At 46.8% G+C, this 18679-nt stretch overlaps 1 protein-coding gene across 4 annotated transcripts in view; it reads left to right on the plus strand.

The window, feature by feature from the left end:
- ANKRD55 (ankyrin repeat domain 55) overlaps positions 1-18679 on the plus strand; it is a 186319-nt gene that overhangs the window by 95695 nt on the left and 71945 nt on the right. Inside the window, exon 1 of one of the 4 annotated variants that reach the window (XM_068271837.1) lies at positions 16269-16293. The exons of the other annotated variants lie outside the window; for them this stretch is intronic. Coding sequence (XP_068127938.1) covers positions 16284-16293 — 10 coding nt within the window. The 5' untranslated portion in view covers positions 16269-16283. Of the gene's footprint in view, positions 1-16268; positions 16294-18679 lie in introns of those variants that run through there. 4 annotated transcript variants of the gene reach the window in all.

An 18679-nucleotide genomic window follows, 5' to 3' on the forward strand; every position in this document is an offset into this window, starting at 1 on the left:
TCACTGATATTGTGTTGGTGACATTTCAGCAATAATATTATTTAGTGATTCATGTAAACAATCATAGATTATCTATAAAGTCTACAAAGAAGTTTACAAAGCACAATTTAATTCTGGACGGGCTACGTAACCTAGTCTCGGTGCAATCTATAATAATAATTTTTAAACCAACTGTTATGTGTCTGTATGTCCTTCAGTCCTGCATATACCCCCTTCTGCCCTGCTGTGATTGGCCTGTGTCCATCTGCCTCGCATGCGCCGCTGAATAGAAAGAGGTGTACCTATGGGGGGAGGGGGGAAGGGGGACATATGTCCCAAGGGTAAGCTGCATGGGGGGCATTGCAGCTGCAAGGTGAAGGCTTCGGAAATGTGCAAAGGCCCGACGGGGAGCTCTGGGGGTCTCCTTATTAATGGAGACTCCCAGATACAGCAGCGGAAGATGGCGCTGATGTTCGGTGGGTGTGAGCGCGCATCTCTGGGTAGCGAGGATGTGGTACTGAAGGACAGCACCACAGAGTAAAACCCCGCTTGCCATCGCCTGGAAAAAGGGAGCATCGCTCAGGCTTTCAAGTGAGTAATGCTCCTTAAAGAGAACCCGAGGTGGGATTTAATTATATTAGTGGGGCACAGAGGCTGGTTGTGCACACTATCACCAGCCTCTGTTGCCCTATGGTGTGCCCCCAGGACCCCCCTGCGATCTGCTGTCCCCTCCGCCGTGCTAGCGACACACAGCGTGTCACCAGCAGGCTGTTTACCTGTGACTGTCTGGCAGCGCCATGGCCCGCCTCCTCTGTATCGGCGCTACCCGCCCGCGTCCCTTCCCTCCCGCTAATTGGAGGGAAGGGACGCGGGCGGGTAGCGCCGATACAGAGGAGGCGGGGGGAGCGGCGCTAACAGACACACATAGGTAAACATTGTGCTGGCGACACGCTGTGTGTCGCTAGCACTGCGGGGGGTATAGCGGCGCGCAGGGGGGTCCTGGGGGCACACCATAGGGCAACAGAGGCTGGTGTTAAGGGGCCCATACACTCAGCCGATTTTCTGGCCGACCGATCGATCCCGATCGATCGATCGATTGATCGTTTGCAAACGGTTGGCCAATCGACCGATCGATGGCCGGTTTCGATCGATTTCGATGGATTTCCATCGAACTGGCAGGGTGGAAAATTTAGGTCGATCTGATGAGATTGCTTATCAGTTTGCATTGGCCTTAATGGAAATCTGATGGCAAAAAAATGCCATCAGATCGAATTTCAATAGATTTCAAACTGAAATCTATTGGAATTCTATCCTGGTAAAAAATGCTCTAAAAACGCATCAGATAGATCATCAGATGCATTTCTTATCTATCTGCTGCCAATCTGACGAGTGTATGGGCACCTTTAGTGTGCACAACCAGCCTCTGTGCCCCACTAATATAATTAAATCCCACCTCGGGTTCTCTTTAACAATCGGCCATTGCGCGAAAGAAACTGGCAATAGGTTTTTGCAGTAATCCTCGAGCAAGGTGATAAGTACCTTGCATCTGCAAGCTTATCATCTTGAATAGAATATGGCCCTTAAACCAGGAATTATGGTCCAAGATCTGGCATAGCACCCAAAGCCACCATAAACTCCTCTCTTCACCAAACTTTACTCAAAGTTTTCATTGGAATTTACCTGACTTCCCAGTTTTGGATAAGTTCTCCTCTTATCTCTTTGGATAAGTGACTGGTTCATTCTATCACACCTGTCAGTCCTTCCATGTAGTGCAGTCCTTCTAGATTGAAATTTACAACCTGCTATCTACTATTCTTGGCATGTAGATTGGTCCTAATCCCACTCATGCACTGCTAAACTAAGAACTTCCTGCTACTTCCCTACTTCTTGCCCCCTCTGCTGAGTAAGCTACCAATAACTACTTATACTGGGGATGTACCTATACTGCTAACTCATGTATGGATGCCAGCAGCTAGACCTGTGAAGTTAAGGGACCAAGGCACTGAAATAATGAAATCTTCATTCTTTGTAAGCCTGGAATCTGTGTGATGTTTACAGACTGGCTAGAACCTTCTCACCTTACTGTAATTAGCTATAGAGGAGGAGCTTGTTACTCATTCTCCACAGCTGGACTAATTGACTGACCAGTAGCAAATTTGGACACTCCAATATCACATTTCACAATCTCTGCTAACCCTTCATGGAGGAACATTTTTACATGAACCAGGGGCGTAACAATAGACCCTGCAAGGGATGCAGCAGCAGGGGGCCCAGAAGCCACAGGGGGCCCCATCCTGGGAGACTGAAAACTAAGGGCAAGGAGAGAAAAAAACGTTTTGCTCTCTACACAATTGTTCTAATAGTAGCTCTTTTGTTTGAAGCCACAATTGTTCTAATGACTTCATCTGCTCAGCCACAGATAAGTAATCATACAAAGTTTTGTAGACAGTCCCTACTCAGTGTGCAGCAGGATCGTGTGCACAGCGTGCTGCCCCCAACCTCTCTACCCCTCCCCAAGTGCTGTGTACTGTAGTGATGTTAGTGGAATCTGCCGAGTCAGTTCTGCACCATCAGAGATGGACAGAGGGAGTGTAATAGGAAGCTAAGGCTAAAAGTACACTCATCTATCAGTTCTCTTTGTGTGTTTATCTGCATTTTCTGCATACCATGTGTGTCTGTATGTGTGAACACATGAATGTTTTATTACAGAAGCTAATGTAATTGATAGAAAAAATGTTCCCAATTGAATAACAATGATTCTCAGTTTACCTGTGCATAAAGTGGATGGGGTGTGGTTGGGGGGCAAGCAGGGGGTGGGATTTAGCAGGAGGGGGCCCCATCCAAAGTTTCAAAGGTGGGGGGGGGCAGTGATTTCTAGTTACGCCCCTGACATGATCACTCATTTTCAAGCTGAAATGATTTTTGCTGTTGATTCCTGCGATGTATAGGACCGAACAGATGGCTCTGACTTTTACTCAGCAGAATTCCACTATGACGATGATGGCAGTCACAAAAAACACACACTAATTATGACTAATGGACATATTTACAAACAGACTTGTTTAGTAAATACGTATGAGAATCTGAAAACATGTTTATTCATATTTACTCAACTTTCGATGCGCTCAAAATCTGGCAAACAACTTTGTTAGGGGTTTTACCACTGAGTGCGTTTTGCAATCCGATTGCAATCACAGTCAGATCGCAATACGCTAGGTACTCTCCAAGCTGATGGAAACCTCACAGGGATGTTTCCATTATTACGCTGTGTTTGTGGGGTGATTTTTTCCCAATCACAATCACCCTGCCTGCTGCATTTTCTGAAGTAAAGGCACACAGGAAAATCATATAGCAATGGCCACTATGCGATTTTGGCATGATTCAAAATAGACAGGTTTTTTTTCTCCCGTTGGCAAACACAAACGCATTTCAGTCACGCAAACGTACTGCGCATGCACCTGACGTGCTTGATGGCGGGGAAGACGAAGAAGATGACGCATTGCCGGGGACCGAAAACGAAACTTAAGATGGCCACTACCTGTCCAATTCCTAGTGAAAAATCGTTTGAGCGATCAGAAATTCTGATCAGATGAAAAATCGTTCACTACACCATCAACTAACCAATCTTTGCTTCCTATCTATCGATTGTGTCCACCACTGGAGATTATTTACAACCAATCCGATCAGAATTTCTGATCGCTCGAACGATTTTTCGCTAGAAATTGAACCGTTAGTGGCCAGCTTAAGTCGCGGCGGGGGCGACCGGAGTACAGTCAAGGAGCTGCGAGGGCACAGAACGGCTGCAGGGGGCTTGGGGAAGCCCCAGATGAGTGAAATTTATTTCCTCGACAGTTAAGGTTCCCTTCAAAGACCAATGATGATAATTAAAACGTTATGATACTACCTCTTATACATTACTGGGGAGATACTGACAGTTATTGAGACGCTAGGTGAAATTAGCCGCGGTGTATCCCTTGTTAGTGCCTAAGATTGGAACTCATTAGGCAATCTTCAGTTTCCAGCAATCGGTTACAGTGCGATTTTTACTTGTGCTGTACAGAGTTGCTGCTGCTTCCTGTGAACACTATAGATAAAAAATGACAGTGCTCATCTATGGCTGTGAGATCAGTAAAGCACAGCGGGGTGCCAGTTCTAACCACAGGAACGTGTCAGACAAGACTTCCAGACATGGCCTCCTGCAGCCAGAACCCTCCCATTCCCACTGGTTGCTATAATGTCATCTCTAGGCAGGGCGGATCGCAGAGATCAAATATCACACTGCGGTGATCCAAAGGGCAGCATGCAAAGTCTGAGCACTGAGCATGTATATAGTCGATTGTCCAAATGATATCTCATTGTTTGGACTTCTTTCAATTGCTGGTGATGCGAAATGCAATTTTACCATCTTAAAACAGGAGGGGCTTGATTCACAAAAGAGTGCTAACTGTTAGCACGGCCGTTTTCACGTGAATTTTCGCATTGGGCGCGCTCGAGAATTTTCGCGCGAAACGATAAAGTTTTCGCGCGCAAACCCGAATTTTACCATGAAATTGATATCGTTTTCGCGCGAAAATTCGCGTTTGCGCACGAAAACGTTATCATATAGCGCGAAAATTCGCGAACACGCGCAATGCGAAAATTCGCGCGAAAACGGCCGTGCTAACAGTTAGCACTCTTTTGTGAATCTAGCCCCAGGTGTTTACAAATAGAAAGCTTCATGTGATCAGGAAGATTCTCCCATCATGCAACAGGGCATCATTTAAAGCGTCGCTACTGCAAAAAATGGCAGCTTTTAAAATACATGTGTGCATATGCTTATAAGAAGTATATTTCTCGCAGATTAACCACTTCTGGACCAGCAGTCTCTGGCCCCTTAAAGGGAACCTGAGACGATGGAAAATAAAAGTTTTATACATACCTGGTGCTTCCTCCAGCCCCCTCTGCGCAGATCGCTCCATCACCGTGGTCCAAAGTCTCCTAGATTCTAGGAGGCTCAGACGGCGCAGGCTCAGAACGCTCCCAGCCACGGCCAGGAGACGGGTAGCGCTCTTGGCCGCACTGCGCCTGCGCCGACTGACCCCCGATTGGCTGCGGAGAACAGGGCTGCTACCTGAGGATCTAGGAGGCTTTGGACCACGGCCAGAGAGCGATCTTCATGAATGGGGCTGAGGGAAACCCCAGGTATGTATAAAACTTTAATGTCCCATTGTCTCAGGGACACTTTAAGGATCAGAGACTTTTTGGTCCGAAAGCAGGGCTCACTGACACCCGTCGCTGAAGCTCCCTCACTCTGCTGCCGCTGTGACAGCAGAACTCTGTGAGCCGGTCAGGAGCCGATTTCATTGGCTCCTGACCTAGTAATCTATGTGAGCGAGTGGGCTGCTACCTGCGGCAGGAGAGTGGCGTGATCGGCGGTAGCATGCAGCCGGGTCATTGAAATCTACACCCTGGCAGGAATCCACAGCCATAAACAGGGCATAGATTTCATTTACCGCGTGTGATGATTTGCTCAGCTGCCTGTGCAGGCAGGCAGCTTTTTGACCATTGTGTAGGTTTGCATGCTGCAGGACTCTGGAAAGAAGAGCTTCTGTCAGTTTTGCAGCATACGTTGTCATGCAAATTGCCTGGCCACATTCATTGGAGGCGTGTACTATAAGTACTATGTCTTTCCCACAATGCTTCGCTGGTCATAAGGAGTCTTCCTGTGAAACACTCTGGAGAGTGTCAGCCATGCTCTTTGTTTAAAGATCATCTTAGAGTAATTCCTGGAAACTGTGCTGGGCAGATTCCCTGGTGAAGTTAGGATTGTTTATCTGTTTGTTTGTTCTGTTGCTGTTGTCCTGTCCCAGCGGTGGTCGACAGGAAATGGTTCTGATCTCTGTTCTTGGAGTATAGCTGGTGCAGCGGTTGCTACCAGCTATCTCTTCTGTTCTGTCTCCTGGGATCGCGCTAGCCACTTTTCACTAGCGCTGTGGATCCTTCTGTTCTGTCTCCTGGGATCGCGCTAGCCACTTTTCGCTAGCGCTGTGGATCCTTCTGTTCTGTCTCCTGGGATCGCGCTAGCCACTTTTCGCTAGCGCTGTGGATCCTTCTGTTCTGTCTCCTGGGATCGCGCTAGCCACTTTTCGCTAGTGCTGTGGATCCTTCTGTTCTGCTACTCTGTACCTGGATCGCACTCGCTTCGCGCTAGTGCTGTGGATCCTTCTGTTCTGTCTTCCTGGATCGCGCTAGCCACTTTCGCTAGTGCTGTGGATCCTATCTCTCGCTTGTCCCTGTTTTCGTGTGTCTGTCTTGTCTGCTACGGACGCTTGCTGGAGGCTCGGTGAGGTAACCGTTAAGCAAGCGTTCGCGTCCTCTGTTTCATGTTTGTCTGTCGATGGTTAGTTAGGCGTGCTTGTCTCTATTGTGCTTATCACGTGGAGACCGCGCATAACCGTGTGCACTGTTGCGAATGAGTGCGGTGTTCGCGGTTAGCTAGCGTTTGTTATTTTCCCTATCTCCTCATTGTATGATTTGCTGTGCCTTTGCTACTCTCGTGCTCCGCCTTGCTGTAGCCTTGTGTCATGTCTGGCGATCGCACCTCTCGCGATCGCGTTCCTGCTTCGTATCTGCTGTGGTGTGTGCACAGTCGCGGGTTGGCGACTAGTTTTATGCACACACACACAATCTGTCTCTGTGCTCACTCTCAATCGCTTCTCTTGCGATTACGGTTCTTCCCTTCGTACAATTCCTGTCTGGCGTGTGTGGTAGAGCAGAGGAGCTGTTCCTCTGCACTCCACAGCTTCACCTGCCGTCAGGAATTTCCCTCTGCAGGTGCATTGCACCTACTGCTGGGTTCCTGCAAATTTATACGCTTGTGGAGGAAATCCGCCGTGTCAGCGCACGTCTGGTGCGCTGACCACGGAGACGATTCCGCATTCGTTACACCGCGGTCCAGAAGCAGTTAAAATACATTTTCAATTACTTTTCTCCTATGTTGCAGTCATTTTACAGTAGGTAGTAAAATCTGACAGATCTGACAGGTGTTGGACTAGTTCTCATGGGGATCCTTAGTAATCCATTTAATCTTCACAAAAGCAATCCCTGGAAAAGATCAAAGAGATGTCCGCCAGTCTGCCTACACATTTGCACACTATTTTGTCAGTTGGACTGAACAACTGCTGTTAATAGCACGAGTGGCATGTAGGCGCGTCCGCAGATGGGCAGAGCCTGCGGCCAGGCCAGCGGCTGCTATGGAGGGGACAGGAAAAGGACACAGAGACTTCTAGGGGCTGGAGGAAGCCCCATGTAAATAAAGCTGAAGAATGTTTTATTTAGGTCTTATGTATCCTTTAACCACTTCACAACTGAGGGGTTTTACCCCTGGAGCACCAGAGCAATTTTCACCTTTCAGCGATCCTTCCATTCATTCGTCTATAACTTTATCATTACTTATCGCAATGAAATGAACTATATCTTGTTTTTTTCGCCAGCAATTAGACTTTCTTTAGGTGGGACATTATGCCACAAATTATTTTATTCTAAATGTGTTTTAATGGGAAAATAGGAAAAAATGTGGGGAAAAAAAATCATTTTTCGCCCATTATAGTTTTTAAATAATGCATGCTACTGTAATTAAAATCCATGAAATTTATTTGCCCATTTGTCCCAGTTATTACACCATTTAAATTATGTCCCTATCACAATGTTTGGCGCCAATATTTTATTTGGAAATAAAGGTGCATTTTTTTCAGTTTTGCGTCCATCCCTAATTACAAGCCCATAGTTTATAAAGTAACAGTGTTATACCCTCTTGACATAAATATTTAAAGAGTTCAGTCCCTAAGGTAACTATTTATGTATTTTTTTATTGTAATTTTTTTTCTTTTTATTACAGAAAAAAAAATGGGGAGTGTGGGAACTATATATTTATATATGAAAAATGTTTTTGGGTGTAGTTTTACTATTGGCCACAAGATGGCCACAGTAATTTTTTGTACATGCATCCTGTAAGCGTAGGAAGTATGCTTACAGGAAGTGCAATGAGGCTGGGAAACTTTTTTTTTCACATAGAAGCAGCAGATCTTTGCGGGGGCTTAGATCAACGAATGGGAACGGTTTTTCCCGTTCATTGATCTCCGGGCGAGCGGGTGGCGGCGTGCGGGGGCGCGGACAGCGGCGGTAGCGGCGGGGGTGTGTGTATCTACGCTACTGGTGGGAAAGGATGTTAAAAGGAGGGTAGATACACTCTACTGCGTAGTAGAATAAATACAAAAAAAACAAAAAACAGATACTTATCTAAGGAGAGGGAAGGCTCTGGGTCCTATAGAGCCTTCCCTCTCCTCTCCTGGTGCCCTCATTGCAGTGGCAGCTCCTCCATTTGACTCCCCCATCGCAGGGGACTTCGGAAGTCTTCAGGAGCATGAGTGCTCCATTACTGCGCACATGTGAGTGCTCGAGACCGGAGTGCTCCCGAAGACTTCCGAAGCCTCCTGTCACGATTGCTCGTGCTTACCTCACCTCGTTTCTGCGCTGGCTCTCCTGCAAAGGCGGTGGAGTGTAACGATTGCTCGTTTCACTCCAGCCGCCGGGTCCCACGCAGCTCCTTGTCCGTTCCTCCCAGCATGGCGGAGAGACGCCAGCCCGACATCCTCTTTGCTGCTGGAGTCTCCCTCTGTTGCTAGGCGTGCGTGCACGCCTCTGCTGCCCTCTTATGCAGTGGCCGTAGGCGGTACTGCACCTGACACTAATTGAGAGCCTAGCTATATAAGTCCAGCACTGTCACTCACTCACTGCTGTTGCATCCCTGGTCACAGCCACGATTTTCCGCCACCTTTCCCCCTTCCCTTTCCTGGATCTCCTCCCTGTTGGCTTTTCCCTACCAGGGTCTCACCTTCCAAATCGTCCCCTTTTGGCTGTTCCCTGTTGCTACCTGCCTGCCTGTTAACCTGCCTGTCTGCCTGACTTAACCTGCCTACCTTTTCTGCCTGATTTAACCTGCCTGCCTGTCTGCTTGATTTAACCTGCCTGTTTACCTGCCTGCTAACCTGCCTGCAGCCTAACCAGGATCCCTGCACTCCCTGTCTTTCTCCTGTCAGCCATCCATCCCTGTAGCCTGCAAGCTCCTTCTGGGAGCTCTCCTGTTACCAGCAGTTTCCCTGGGGATTCCCTCTGCCTGTGAGTTCCCTCCGGGAGCTCTCCTATTACCTGCAGTTTCCCTGGGGATTCCCTAAGTCTGTGAGTTCCCTCTGGAGCTCTCCTGTTACCTGCTGCTTCCCTGGAGTTTCCCTCAGCCTGTGAGTTCCCTCCAGAGTGCCCCCTGTCTCCTGCAGCTTCCCTGGGCTACCCTCAGCCTGTCAGGTCCCTCCTTTTAGTCATCTGCAGTATCCCAGGGTTTCCTCCAGCCTGTCCGCTCCCTCCTGAGTTTCTAGCCTGTAAGCTCCCTTCCCAGAGATTGCCTTTCACTGCCAGTATCTCTGGGATTTACCCTGTCAGTCAGTACCCCTCTTGGGATCCTAGCTCCTTACCCGGGATTCCCCCTGTCTGTCTGCTGCTTTCCTGGGTTTTTCCCTGCCGGCCAGTCCTTCCTGGGATCCCTAAGGTTAGGCCTATCTGTCCTGTATCTGTTTTGCCAGTCTGTCCTGCGGTCCACTCTGCCAGTATCCCCGTTCCCGTCAGGTACCCTCTGTTCTTACCGTCACTGGTGCGGTAGTCCTAGGGGTCATGACCTGCAAGCACCAGGCAGCAAAGTAGTCCGCCCATCATTCCTTTCGGGGTGCCCTGGTAAAGACCCGTGCTCATTTAGACTCCATGCCCTGGGGCTGCTCGCCCCTTGATACCAGTGACGAGATCAACAGAACCCCGACGGTTCGCTAGAACCCTGACACCTTCTTCACGGCAGAGAGAGAGCAGTATTTTACCAAATTGGTCAATACTGCTACCAGGGAGCCAGCGCTAGAACGGGGACCGGGAAGGCTCTATAGGACCCAGAGTCTTCCCGCGCCTTCAGGGGTGTATCTTGGTGATATAGAGCCTGTGGCAAACACTAAAATTGCGCCCCCTCCCTCAAACAGAGCCCTCTTCCACTCTGAAAACAGCATCCTTTCTTGTGTACATGTGTTATGGTTCCCTGTGTTTTTTGGCTAGGGATATTGCTGAAGTTACTTCTTTGGAACTATCTTCTTATTCCCGCTTTGTCCTCTTTTCTAACACTAAGCAAAGAGCGCCCTGCATACATAAGTTAAGTAGCCATGTTCCCCAGATAACAGAATTAATCTGGTATGAGGCCTGAGTGATGGGGAGGCATGGGGGCAGCCGCAGGGGCGCCTTTACCTACTGACCACCCAGGCAGCGGCTTGGAGCGGCTTTGATGGGGAAGGCGCAATAAATTACTGTCAGTCCAAGGGGAAATAAAAATTCCTGTCCTGAAAGACCGTTGTAAGGGACTGGAGAGAAAAAGATTTCCTTCTGTTTTAAGAAGGCAAATTACACCAAGCTTTGCTTTTTTAGTAGGAGGGCATTTGGTTCCTTTTATCCCCCTATACATTCCTAGTAGCTTGGGTCACCCTGAGCTGCTGGGTTACTCTGCTCTTTTCACAAATAGACTTCTGCTAAGTCACTAAAGAATCATTCAGAGTTCAGAATTATAGATACTCCCTAAGAAGAAGGTGTCTGGCTTATAGCTGTTCTCTGCCCCTCCACAGAGGAGACAGCGACAGCGCCCTACCCCCAAATGTTACTGAGTCTGCAGAGGGAGTGAGACAAACAAACAAACAGTAAACTCTGCAGACAGCTGTGTGCTCTGCTAGAATGTCTGCATGTCTAGATGTCAGGAGGATCGCCATGACTAGCTATGGAGCGGTAGGATCATCTGATCCTCTCCCCTACACAGCCTGCACTTCTCCCTGAATTCAACAGGACAGTGTTTGAAGTGTGTAATGGACACAGTGGGGGTTGCAGGTTTTGTCTTTCATTGTGTGTGAGTGAATAGGAGGGCAGCATCTAAAGCTCAAACAATGATAATGGACATGTAAGCAATGTGTGTAATTACATCCATCACTACTTATAATTGAAGATGGTATAATAATGTATTTCCATTAATGCTGTCTGTTTGCCCTCTCTCTAATGCTATGTACCACCTCACGATTTTTCCAACGATTTTCCCGATGTTCATCAATTTTTTTTTTTGAGCGACAAGTAGTCATTTACACGATGTCGTGACATCGCTTAGCGTTGTGTGGTGAAAAGTGACCGTCACTGAGAATCAAGTAAAGTACTGAGGTCGCTTGACTTCTCGTTCGCGCCCGTCCTGTAATGTCACGGGACATCTCACATACCCGCTGGCAGGAAGATGAATCGCTGGACGCTTGTCATGAGGGACACCTCGCTGGATCCATCTTCCTGTGTTGTTGCAGTCACTGTGGTGAGTGTGGAGCTTAACTTTGCTTGCCCTCACCCTCTGCTCATGCTCCCTCTCCCACTGTCTCTCTGACCAAACAACTGCTACTTGGGGAACAATGTGCACAACTATGTACACTAGTCTGAGCACTCTTCAGGGGAGCCAGTAGCATTTGGAACTATTATTGTGTATTTATGTAGCACTGACATCTTCAGCACTTTACAGAGTACATAGTCATGTCACTGACTGCTCACTGGAGCTTACAATTTCATCCCTACCATAGTCAAACTGTAATGTCCGACCATATTATTATCATGTATTTATATAGCACTGACATCTTCTGCAGTACTTTATATAGCACTGACATCTTCTGCAGTACTTTACAGAGTACATAGTCATGTCACTGACTGTCCCCAGAGGAGCTCACAATCTAATCCTACCATAGTCATAGTCTAATGTCCTACCATATTATTATTATGTATTTATATAGCACTGACATCTTCTGCAGCACTGTAGAGAGTACATAGTGATGTCACTGACTGTCCTCAGAGGAGCTCACAATCTAACCCTACCATAGTCATAGTCTAATGTCCTACCATATTATTATTATTTATTTATATAGCACTGACATCTCCTGAAGCACTTTACAGAGTACATAGTCATGTCACTGACTGTCCTCAGAGGAGCTCACAATCTAACCCTACCATAGTCATAGTATAATGTCCTACCATATTATTATTGTTTATTTATATAGCACTGACATCTCCTGAGGCACTTTACAGAGTACATAGTCATGTCACTGACTGTCCTCAGAGGAGCTCACAGTCTAATCCCTACCACAGTTATAGTCTAATATTTTCAATATAGGATTGTTTTGGGGTAAACCAGTTGACTTATTAGTATGTTTTTTAGGATGCAGGAAATGTCTGAAGTGTCTGAAGCCAGAAACTCCATGCAGATTTTGCCCTGGCCAATGTTCAAGCCTAGGACTCAGCACTAAAATGCAGTAGTGCTACCCACTGAGCCTCTATTCTACTCATAGATATCTGCTCATCCATGTCATCAATTCTGACCCTCTACTACCCTTCCTCCCTCCATTCTACTTCTCTTCTCTTGTATCACTTACACTACAAACACACTGTGCTTATCTCCAGAATGGATTATGAATCAAACTATTAGGCCCAGTGCACACCAAAACCGCTAGCAGATCCTCAAAACGCTAGCGGTTTTGGAGCAGATTTCAGAGCGATTCTAGGCATGTTTAGAGACATTTTCTAAACATGCCGAGCGTTTTTGTGAAGCAGATTACAAATATTGTTACAGTAAAAGCTGTTACTGAACAGCTTCTGTAGCAAAAACGCCTGGAAAACTGCTCTGATCTAGCGTTTTTCAGAGCGGTTTGCATTTTTCCTATACTTTACATTGAGGCAGAATCGCTTCTGCAAACCGCAAATGTACAGCAGGAGGCACGTTTGCGGTTTGCTAAAAACCTCAAACCGCTGGTGTGCACCATCCCATGGAAATACATTAGCCAAGCGTTTTCACAGACAGATGTGGTTGGCGGATCGCTGCTAAAACCGCTCGGTGTGCACTGGGCCTTAAACCACCTTACCATATCAGCCCTTCAATGTCATGATATACCCACTCTAGTCCTACCCTAACAGGTGGTAACATATTTGCATATCTCATAATGTTTGTGAAAAATTATTTTGAAAGTAAGAGTGTCCTGCTTGATAATCCAATCTTGCAATGTGACTGCCATTGGAACTTGTAGTGTGGATGCTGTATTTATTTGAGGTGCATACTGGCAGCATGTGCTGTATGGCATACAATGCTGATCATCCACAAGGCAAACTTAGGCAGCTGCCTAGGGTCTAGAGAGAGTTTAGGGGCCTGGTGGTTGCTAGCCCCCACCAAATCTAACTAAATGAGCCAGGTGACCATCAGTGGAGGGCAAAGTGTTATCTTGCCTAGGGCCCCATTTCATAGTTATCCGTCTCTGATGGCTTATATCATGTGTGAAGTGTTCTATAATGTATATGATTTTTGTTTTATTTTTTATGGGGGGGGGGCGCCACAGGATTTCTTGCCTGGAGTGACAAGAAGGCTAGAGGCGCCCCTGGGGGCAGGCATGGCGGTGTAGCACAGGGACAAGCATGGCGCCCTTGGTGCTGTGGCGCGCATGGCATGAGCCATGCCTGTACCCCTCTAGATATGCCTCTGCGCGCCTTAGGTATGTATCTGGCTGTTTTTTTGTTTTGTTTTGTTTTTGTTTTTTTATATCGATTCCCATTCACTTAAAAAGTCTTTTTAAAAATGGCACTAAATCTTGTTTAGGCAGGATGCCGGTGGCCGCAGGTCTCCCCCCTCCACGGTTCCTCCTCATTGCTCCCGGGCCAGCTGCTGTACTGACTGCCTGGGTATCACAGACAGACACAGTCCTTCTTTCCCTCTGTGAATGGCGGGCACGCGATAGGAGAGGCGACCGCGCTTTTCCTCTCTTACAGCACTTCCGGTTTTTCGCCTGGTGCCGCCGCTAGGAAGAAGTCGCCTGAATCATGTGATCCACGCTGCTTCATACAAGATCCGCCCCTGAGTCCTATTGGCTAGCATAGGATCCATTTGCATGCCTGTCGATCCGTTCTGCTTTGTGGAACTTTTTTTTGTTAGTGTGAACCCAGCTATAAGAAAAATAATCCCGCTCCTATCTATTATTGGAATATCTGCACTGCAGCACCGTATACTGCAATGCAGACAACATATCTTACTCCTCCTTTAAAAGGCAGACAATAGACAGAGAGCAATTCTCTGGGAAAGTAAAATATCAGCTAATATTATTTTTCATTTATTTTCTGTTGTAACGTTTCTGTGGTTTACATGAAAAGCCAAAATCACCATCCCCCATAATAAAAACCAAACTAGCAAATTGGCCACGACATGCCCACAACTAAGCCCACATGTGAATATATGTGAGTAATGAAATTGTTAGTTACACGTATCAGATGATATGACCAATTGAACACTAACAATGAGGACCTTTCATTATTAAGTTTATATTTGCAATGTATGAATAATGCAAGTTGTATACACATTTATGAATATTGCAGGTTGCATGCAATCATATGATTTTGCTTTAACCCTCCTGGCGGTCTTATTAACTTCGCCAGGAGGGAGCGCAGCAGTTTTTTGTTTTTTTTTTAAATCATGTAGCGACCCCATAGTCCTAGTCTAATGTCCCACCATTGCTAAGATAAGTGTAAATTTAGCTCCACCTTTGACCATACCCACATCCTGGTCCATGGCCACACCCATTTTCATTTTTCAGCTACTCGCACCGCATGACTGCCCCCTCCCCTTTTGACCCCCCCCCCCCCCCCCCCCCGAAAATGTTATGCAGACGCCCATGCCGGTATATCAATTTAAAAGGTGTGAATGCATTTTAGAGTCAATTAAATACCTTTTTCAGTAGACAAATAGATCAAATAACTATATTTACACAGATCAGTACATTAGTCATGAAAGAGGGTCAGAGGGACTAGCTTCCAAAAGAGGGAGTGTCCCTCTGAAAGAGGGACAGTTGGGAGCTCTGTGTGTACCCAAGACCTTAGATGGGCATTTTCAGTTGTGCATCAAGTAACACAAACAGTAAATGACTAGAGGCTCGATCCACAAAAGGGTGCTACCTCAGTTACCACGCCTAAAAGCTTTGGGTGTGCTAACTAGGGTGCGAAGCAGTTAGCACGCCCAAAGCTTTTACTGATCGCGTGCAAAGTTTAGTGCTACTAAAACGTCGCACTGGGTGCCTCTAAAACGTTGCACAGGGTGTGCCCGAAACGGCACACTGTGCGACTTTTCGGGGCACCCAGTGCAACATTTTTGTCGCACCCAGTGCAACATTTCGCGCACAATGCACATCGCTAAACTTTGCGTGTGCTAACTTAGCGCGCAACACTTTGCCTGTCCTAAAGGCCTTTAGGCGTGCTAAGGGTATTTTAGGCGTGCTAAGTTAGCACCTTTTTGTGAATCAAGCCCTAGAGGTGCTCATTAACGGTACAATTTTTCCGTCTCTTTCGATCTTCCGATGCGATTTTCATGATCAAATTATATAGAAATCTAGGCACATTTGTGTGTCGCAAATCGATGTGAAATTATTCTTTGGTCGCCTGGCAAGGGAAAATATTGATCCGAAAGTTGGATTTTATGATTGAACTGGAATTTAAAACCTTCATAAATCGTTCCAATAATGTGAAAAATCGATAATTGCCACCCGATTCGTTTTGATTGTTTAAATTGTGTCAAAAGATGGAATCTGAAGATAAAGTTGTACCGCTAATGGGACACCTTTATACTGACATGCGAAGGAAAAAAATGTTTTTGGACTGGCATTTATTCTATTTTCATGGACTCTACAAACCGTCTTGTATTGTCTGCCTTTTTACAGGTCCTTCATAAATTGTGCGCCCCTCTGACAGCCCCGCTATCATTGCCTGCAGTTCACCCCCTGCTAGGCACAAGACATACTGTGTAAAGACTTGCTGTGGATAAATCCTATGCATGATATAAGATGACAGCAACTGCATTAAAATGGATTATCCTGCCATATACATTGTGACTGCCCAGAGAGATTATCTTGTCTTCTTATATCTTGGGAGGCAGCTCGGCAGCAAAGGGTGCAGCAGCAGCGTGGAGACACAGGATGTGATAGGCCTGGTAACTAAGGTGATCGTGCTCCAGTCGCCATGTGACCTCAGATAACCCAAATAAACAATTTCACACCAACGTCACAGCAAATAAAACAACAGGTCTGTTTTCTACCACCAACATCGTAAGATTATTATCAAATATTTATATAGTCAGTATATATAGCATCCTTAGGTAGTAATAAGGACGCAATCTGTTTTTAAGTAGCGCTGTTCCTTTCCTCACCATGTACAAATGTAAGTAACTTTGGTCAACCGCTCCCATTTAATAGCATTGCTTATTGATGTTTCTGCAGAGCTTCTGTTTGGTTTCAAGGTGCATTTGTAGTTCTAGGGGGGGCTCAGCGCACCTCTGATTGTTGGCCATTCGGAGGCGGCCTAGTGATGCGCTGATTCACCTTTGCGCAATTTTGAATTTTTACTTGGTAGAGCACCCAGGCTATGCATATGCATAATTTAGACTTAGTTAGTGTTAGGGCCCATCCCATGGGGGATGACTTCTTCGCAGTGGGAGGGTCGAGTACTTAATAAGTTGCATGCAAGCTATTGCGAAAACCAACATCCTCCAATGGTAGACAGGTGCATTTTATTTGAATGCTGGGTGTGGATTTTATCCCACTAGTGGGGCTTGCACTCTCAAGCAGGTAGTCATAAGGATGCAATCTGTTTTTAAGTAGCGCTGTTCTTTTCCTTGCCATGTACAAATATTTATATAGCGCTGACATCTTCTGCAGGGATGTGGAAGGAAGCCGGTGTGCCTGGAGGAAACCCAGGCAGACACTGGGAGAACATACAAACTCTGTACAGATAGCGCCCTGGCTGTGTTTCAAACCAGGGACCCAGATCTAGGCAAGGGTGCTAACCACTACGACACCATGCTGTCTTGCGATCTGATTCCGATCACTTCTGAATCGCTAAAGGCTGGGAAATCACACCGGACCTTTTCCATTAGTAAGATGCGTAGCGATTTTGCCAGGTCGCAAATGTGGGTCCTGCTGCATTGTCTGTGCGTTTGTGCTCACGTAGAAAGTATGTGGTTACAGAATATTCGCATAGCAATCTTGGCACTATGTGATTTTTTTTTTTCTGCAATTCAGCTAAAATTGCTTCATGGTTTTCTCACTTTTCCCTCGCAAATTGCATTTGCGCTCTAACGCTGGGCATACACGGTCAGATAATTCTTATCAATCGAGCTGCTGATGGCTCGATTGATAAGATCCAACCTGTCCGATACCCCGCCGGATCGATACTGCGCTCGATACCAGCGGGGAGAACAATGGGAAGAAACGAGCAGCTGATTAGCAGCGCCTGCGGGGCCGAGCGGAAATCGATCAGCGCGCACTAGCGGTGACGCGCCGGCCGCAAAAACTAATCGTGTATGCCCAGCATAAGGCCATAAAATCGTGCAAGTATCGCGTCGGCCACGCATGTGCTGAGTATACATGAAATTGCATCAAAATGCAATTGCAATTCACAGTGGAGAACAACTCTCATTGTAAACAGATTAGTTGAGACCATGGGTAGGATCCTGGTACTATTTGCAAAACCAGGGACGGATTTCAGGAAAGGCCACCAAGGTCAGGCCTTGGGCGGCAGTTGGCCAAGGGGCGGCTGGACACAGAAGGAGGATTGCTGCATATGGAAAAAGAGGCTGCAAATGGAATATAAAGGTTGCAAATAAGGAGCAACACGCAACACATGGAAATAGAGAGCTCTGCCCAAGGGACCTGCAGAGAGCTGAAAGAGGCTGCTGTACATGAATGTTAGACATGGAGGAGGGGGCTGTACATGAGTGTTAGACATGGAAGAGGGGGCTGTACATGAGTGTTAGACATGGAAGAGGGGGCTGTACAAGAGTGTTAGATATGGAAGAGGGGGCTGTACATGAGTGTTAAACATGGAAGAGGGGGCTGTACATGAGTGTTAGACATGGAAGAGGGGGCTGTACATGAGTGTTAGACATGGAAGAGGGGGCTGTACATGAGTGTTAGACATGGAAGAGGGGGCTGTACATGAGTGTTAGACATGGAAGAGGGGCTGTACATGAGTGTTAGACATGAAAGAGGGGGCTGTACATGAGTGTTAGACGTGAAAGAGGGGGCTGTACATGAGTGTTAGATATGGAAGAGGGGGCTGTACATGAGTGTTAGACATGGAAGAGGCTGCTGTACATGAGTGTTAGACATGGAAGAGGGGGCTGTACATGAGTGTTAGATATGGAAGAGGGGCTGTACATGAGTGTTAGACATGAAAGAGGCTGCTGTACATGAGTGTTAGATATGGAAGAGGGGGCTGTACATGAGTGTTAGACATGGAAGAGGGGGCTGTACATGAGTGTTAGACATGGAAGAGGGGGCTGTACATGAGTGTTAGACATGGAAGAGGGGGCTGTACATGAGTGTTAGACATGGAAGAGGGGGCTGTACATGAGTGTTAGACATAAAAGAGGGGGCTGTACATGAGTGTTAGATATGGAAGAGGGGGCTGTACATGAGTGTTAGACATGGAAGAGGGGGCTTTACATGAGTGTTAGACATGGAAGAGGGGGCTGTACATGAGTGTTAGACATGGAAGAGGGGCTGTACATGAGTGTTAGATATGGAAGAGGGGGCTGTACATGAGT

This window comes from Hyperolius riggenbachi, chromosome 1 (assembly GCF_040937935.1).
Source record: "Hyperolius riggenbachi isolate aHypRig1 chromosome 1, aHypRig1.pri, whole genome shotgun sequence".
NCBI lineage: Eukaryota > Metazoa > Chordata > Amphibia > Anura > Hyperoliidae > Hyperolius > Hyperolius riggenbachi.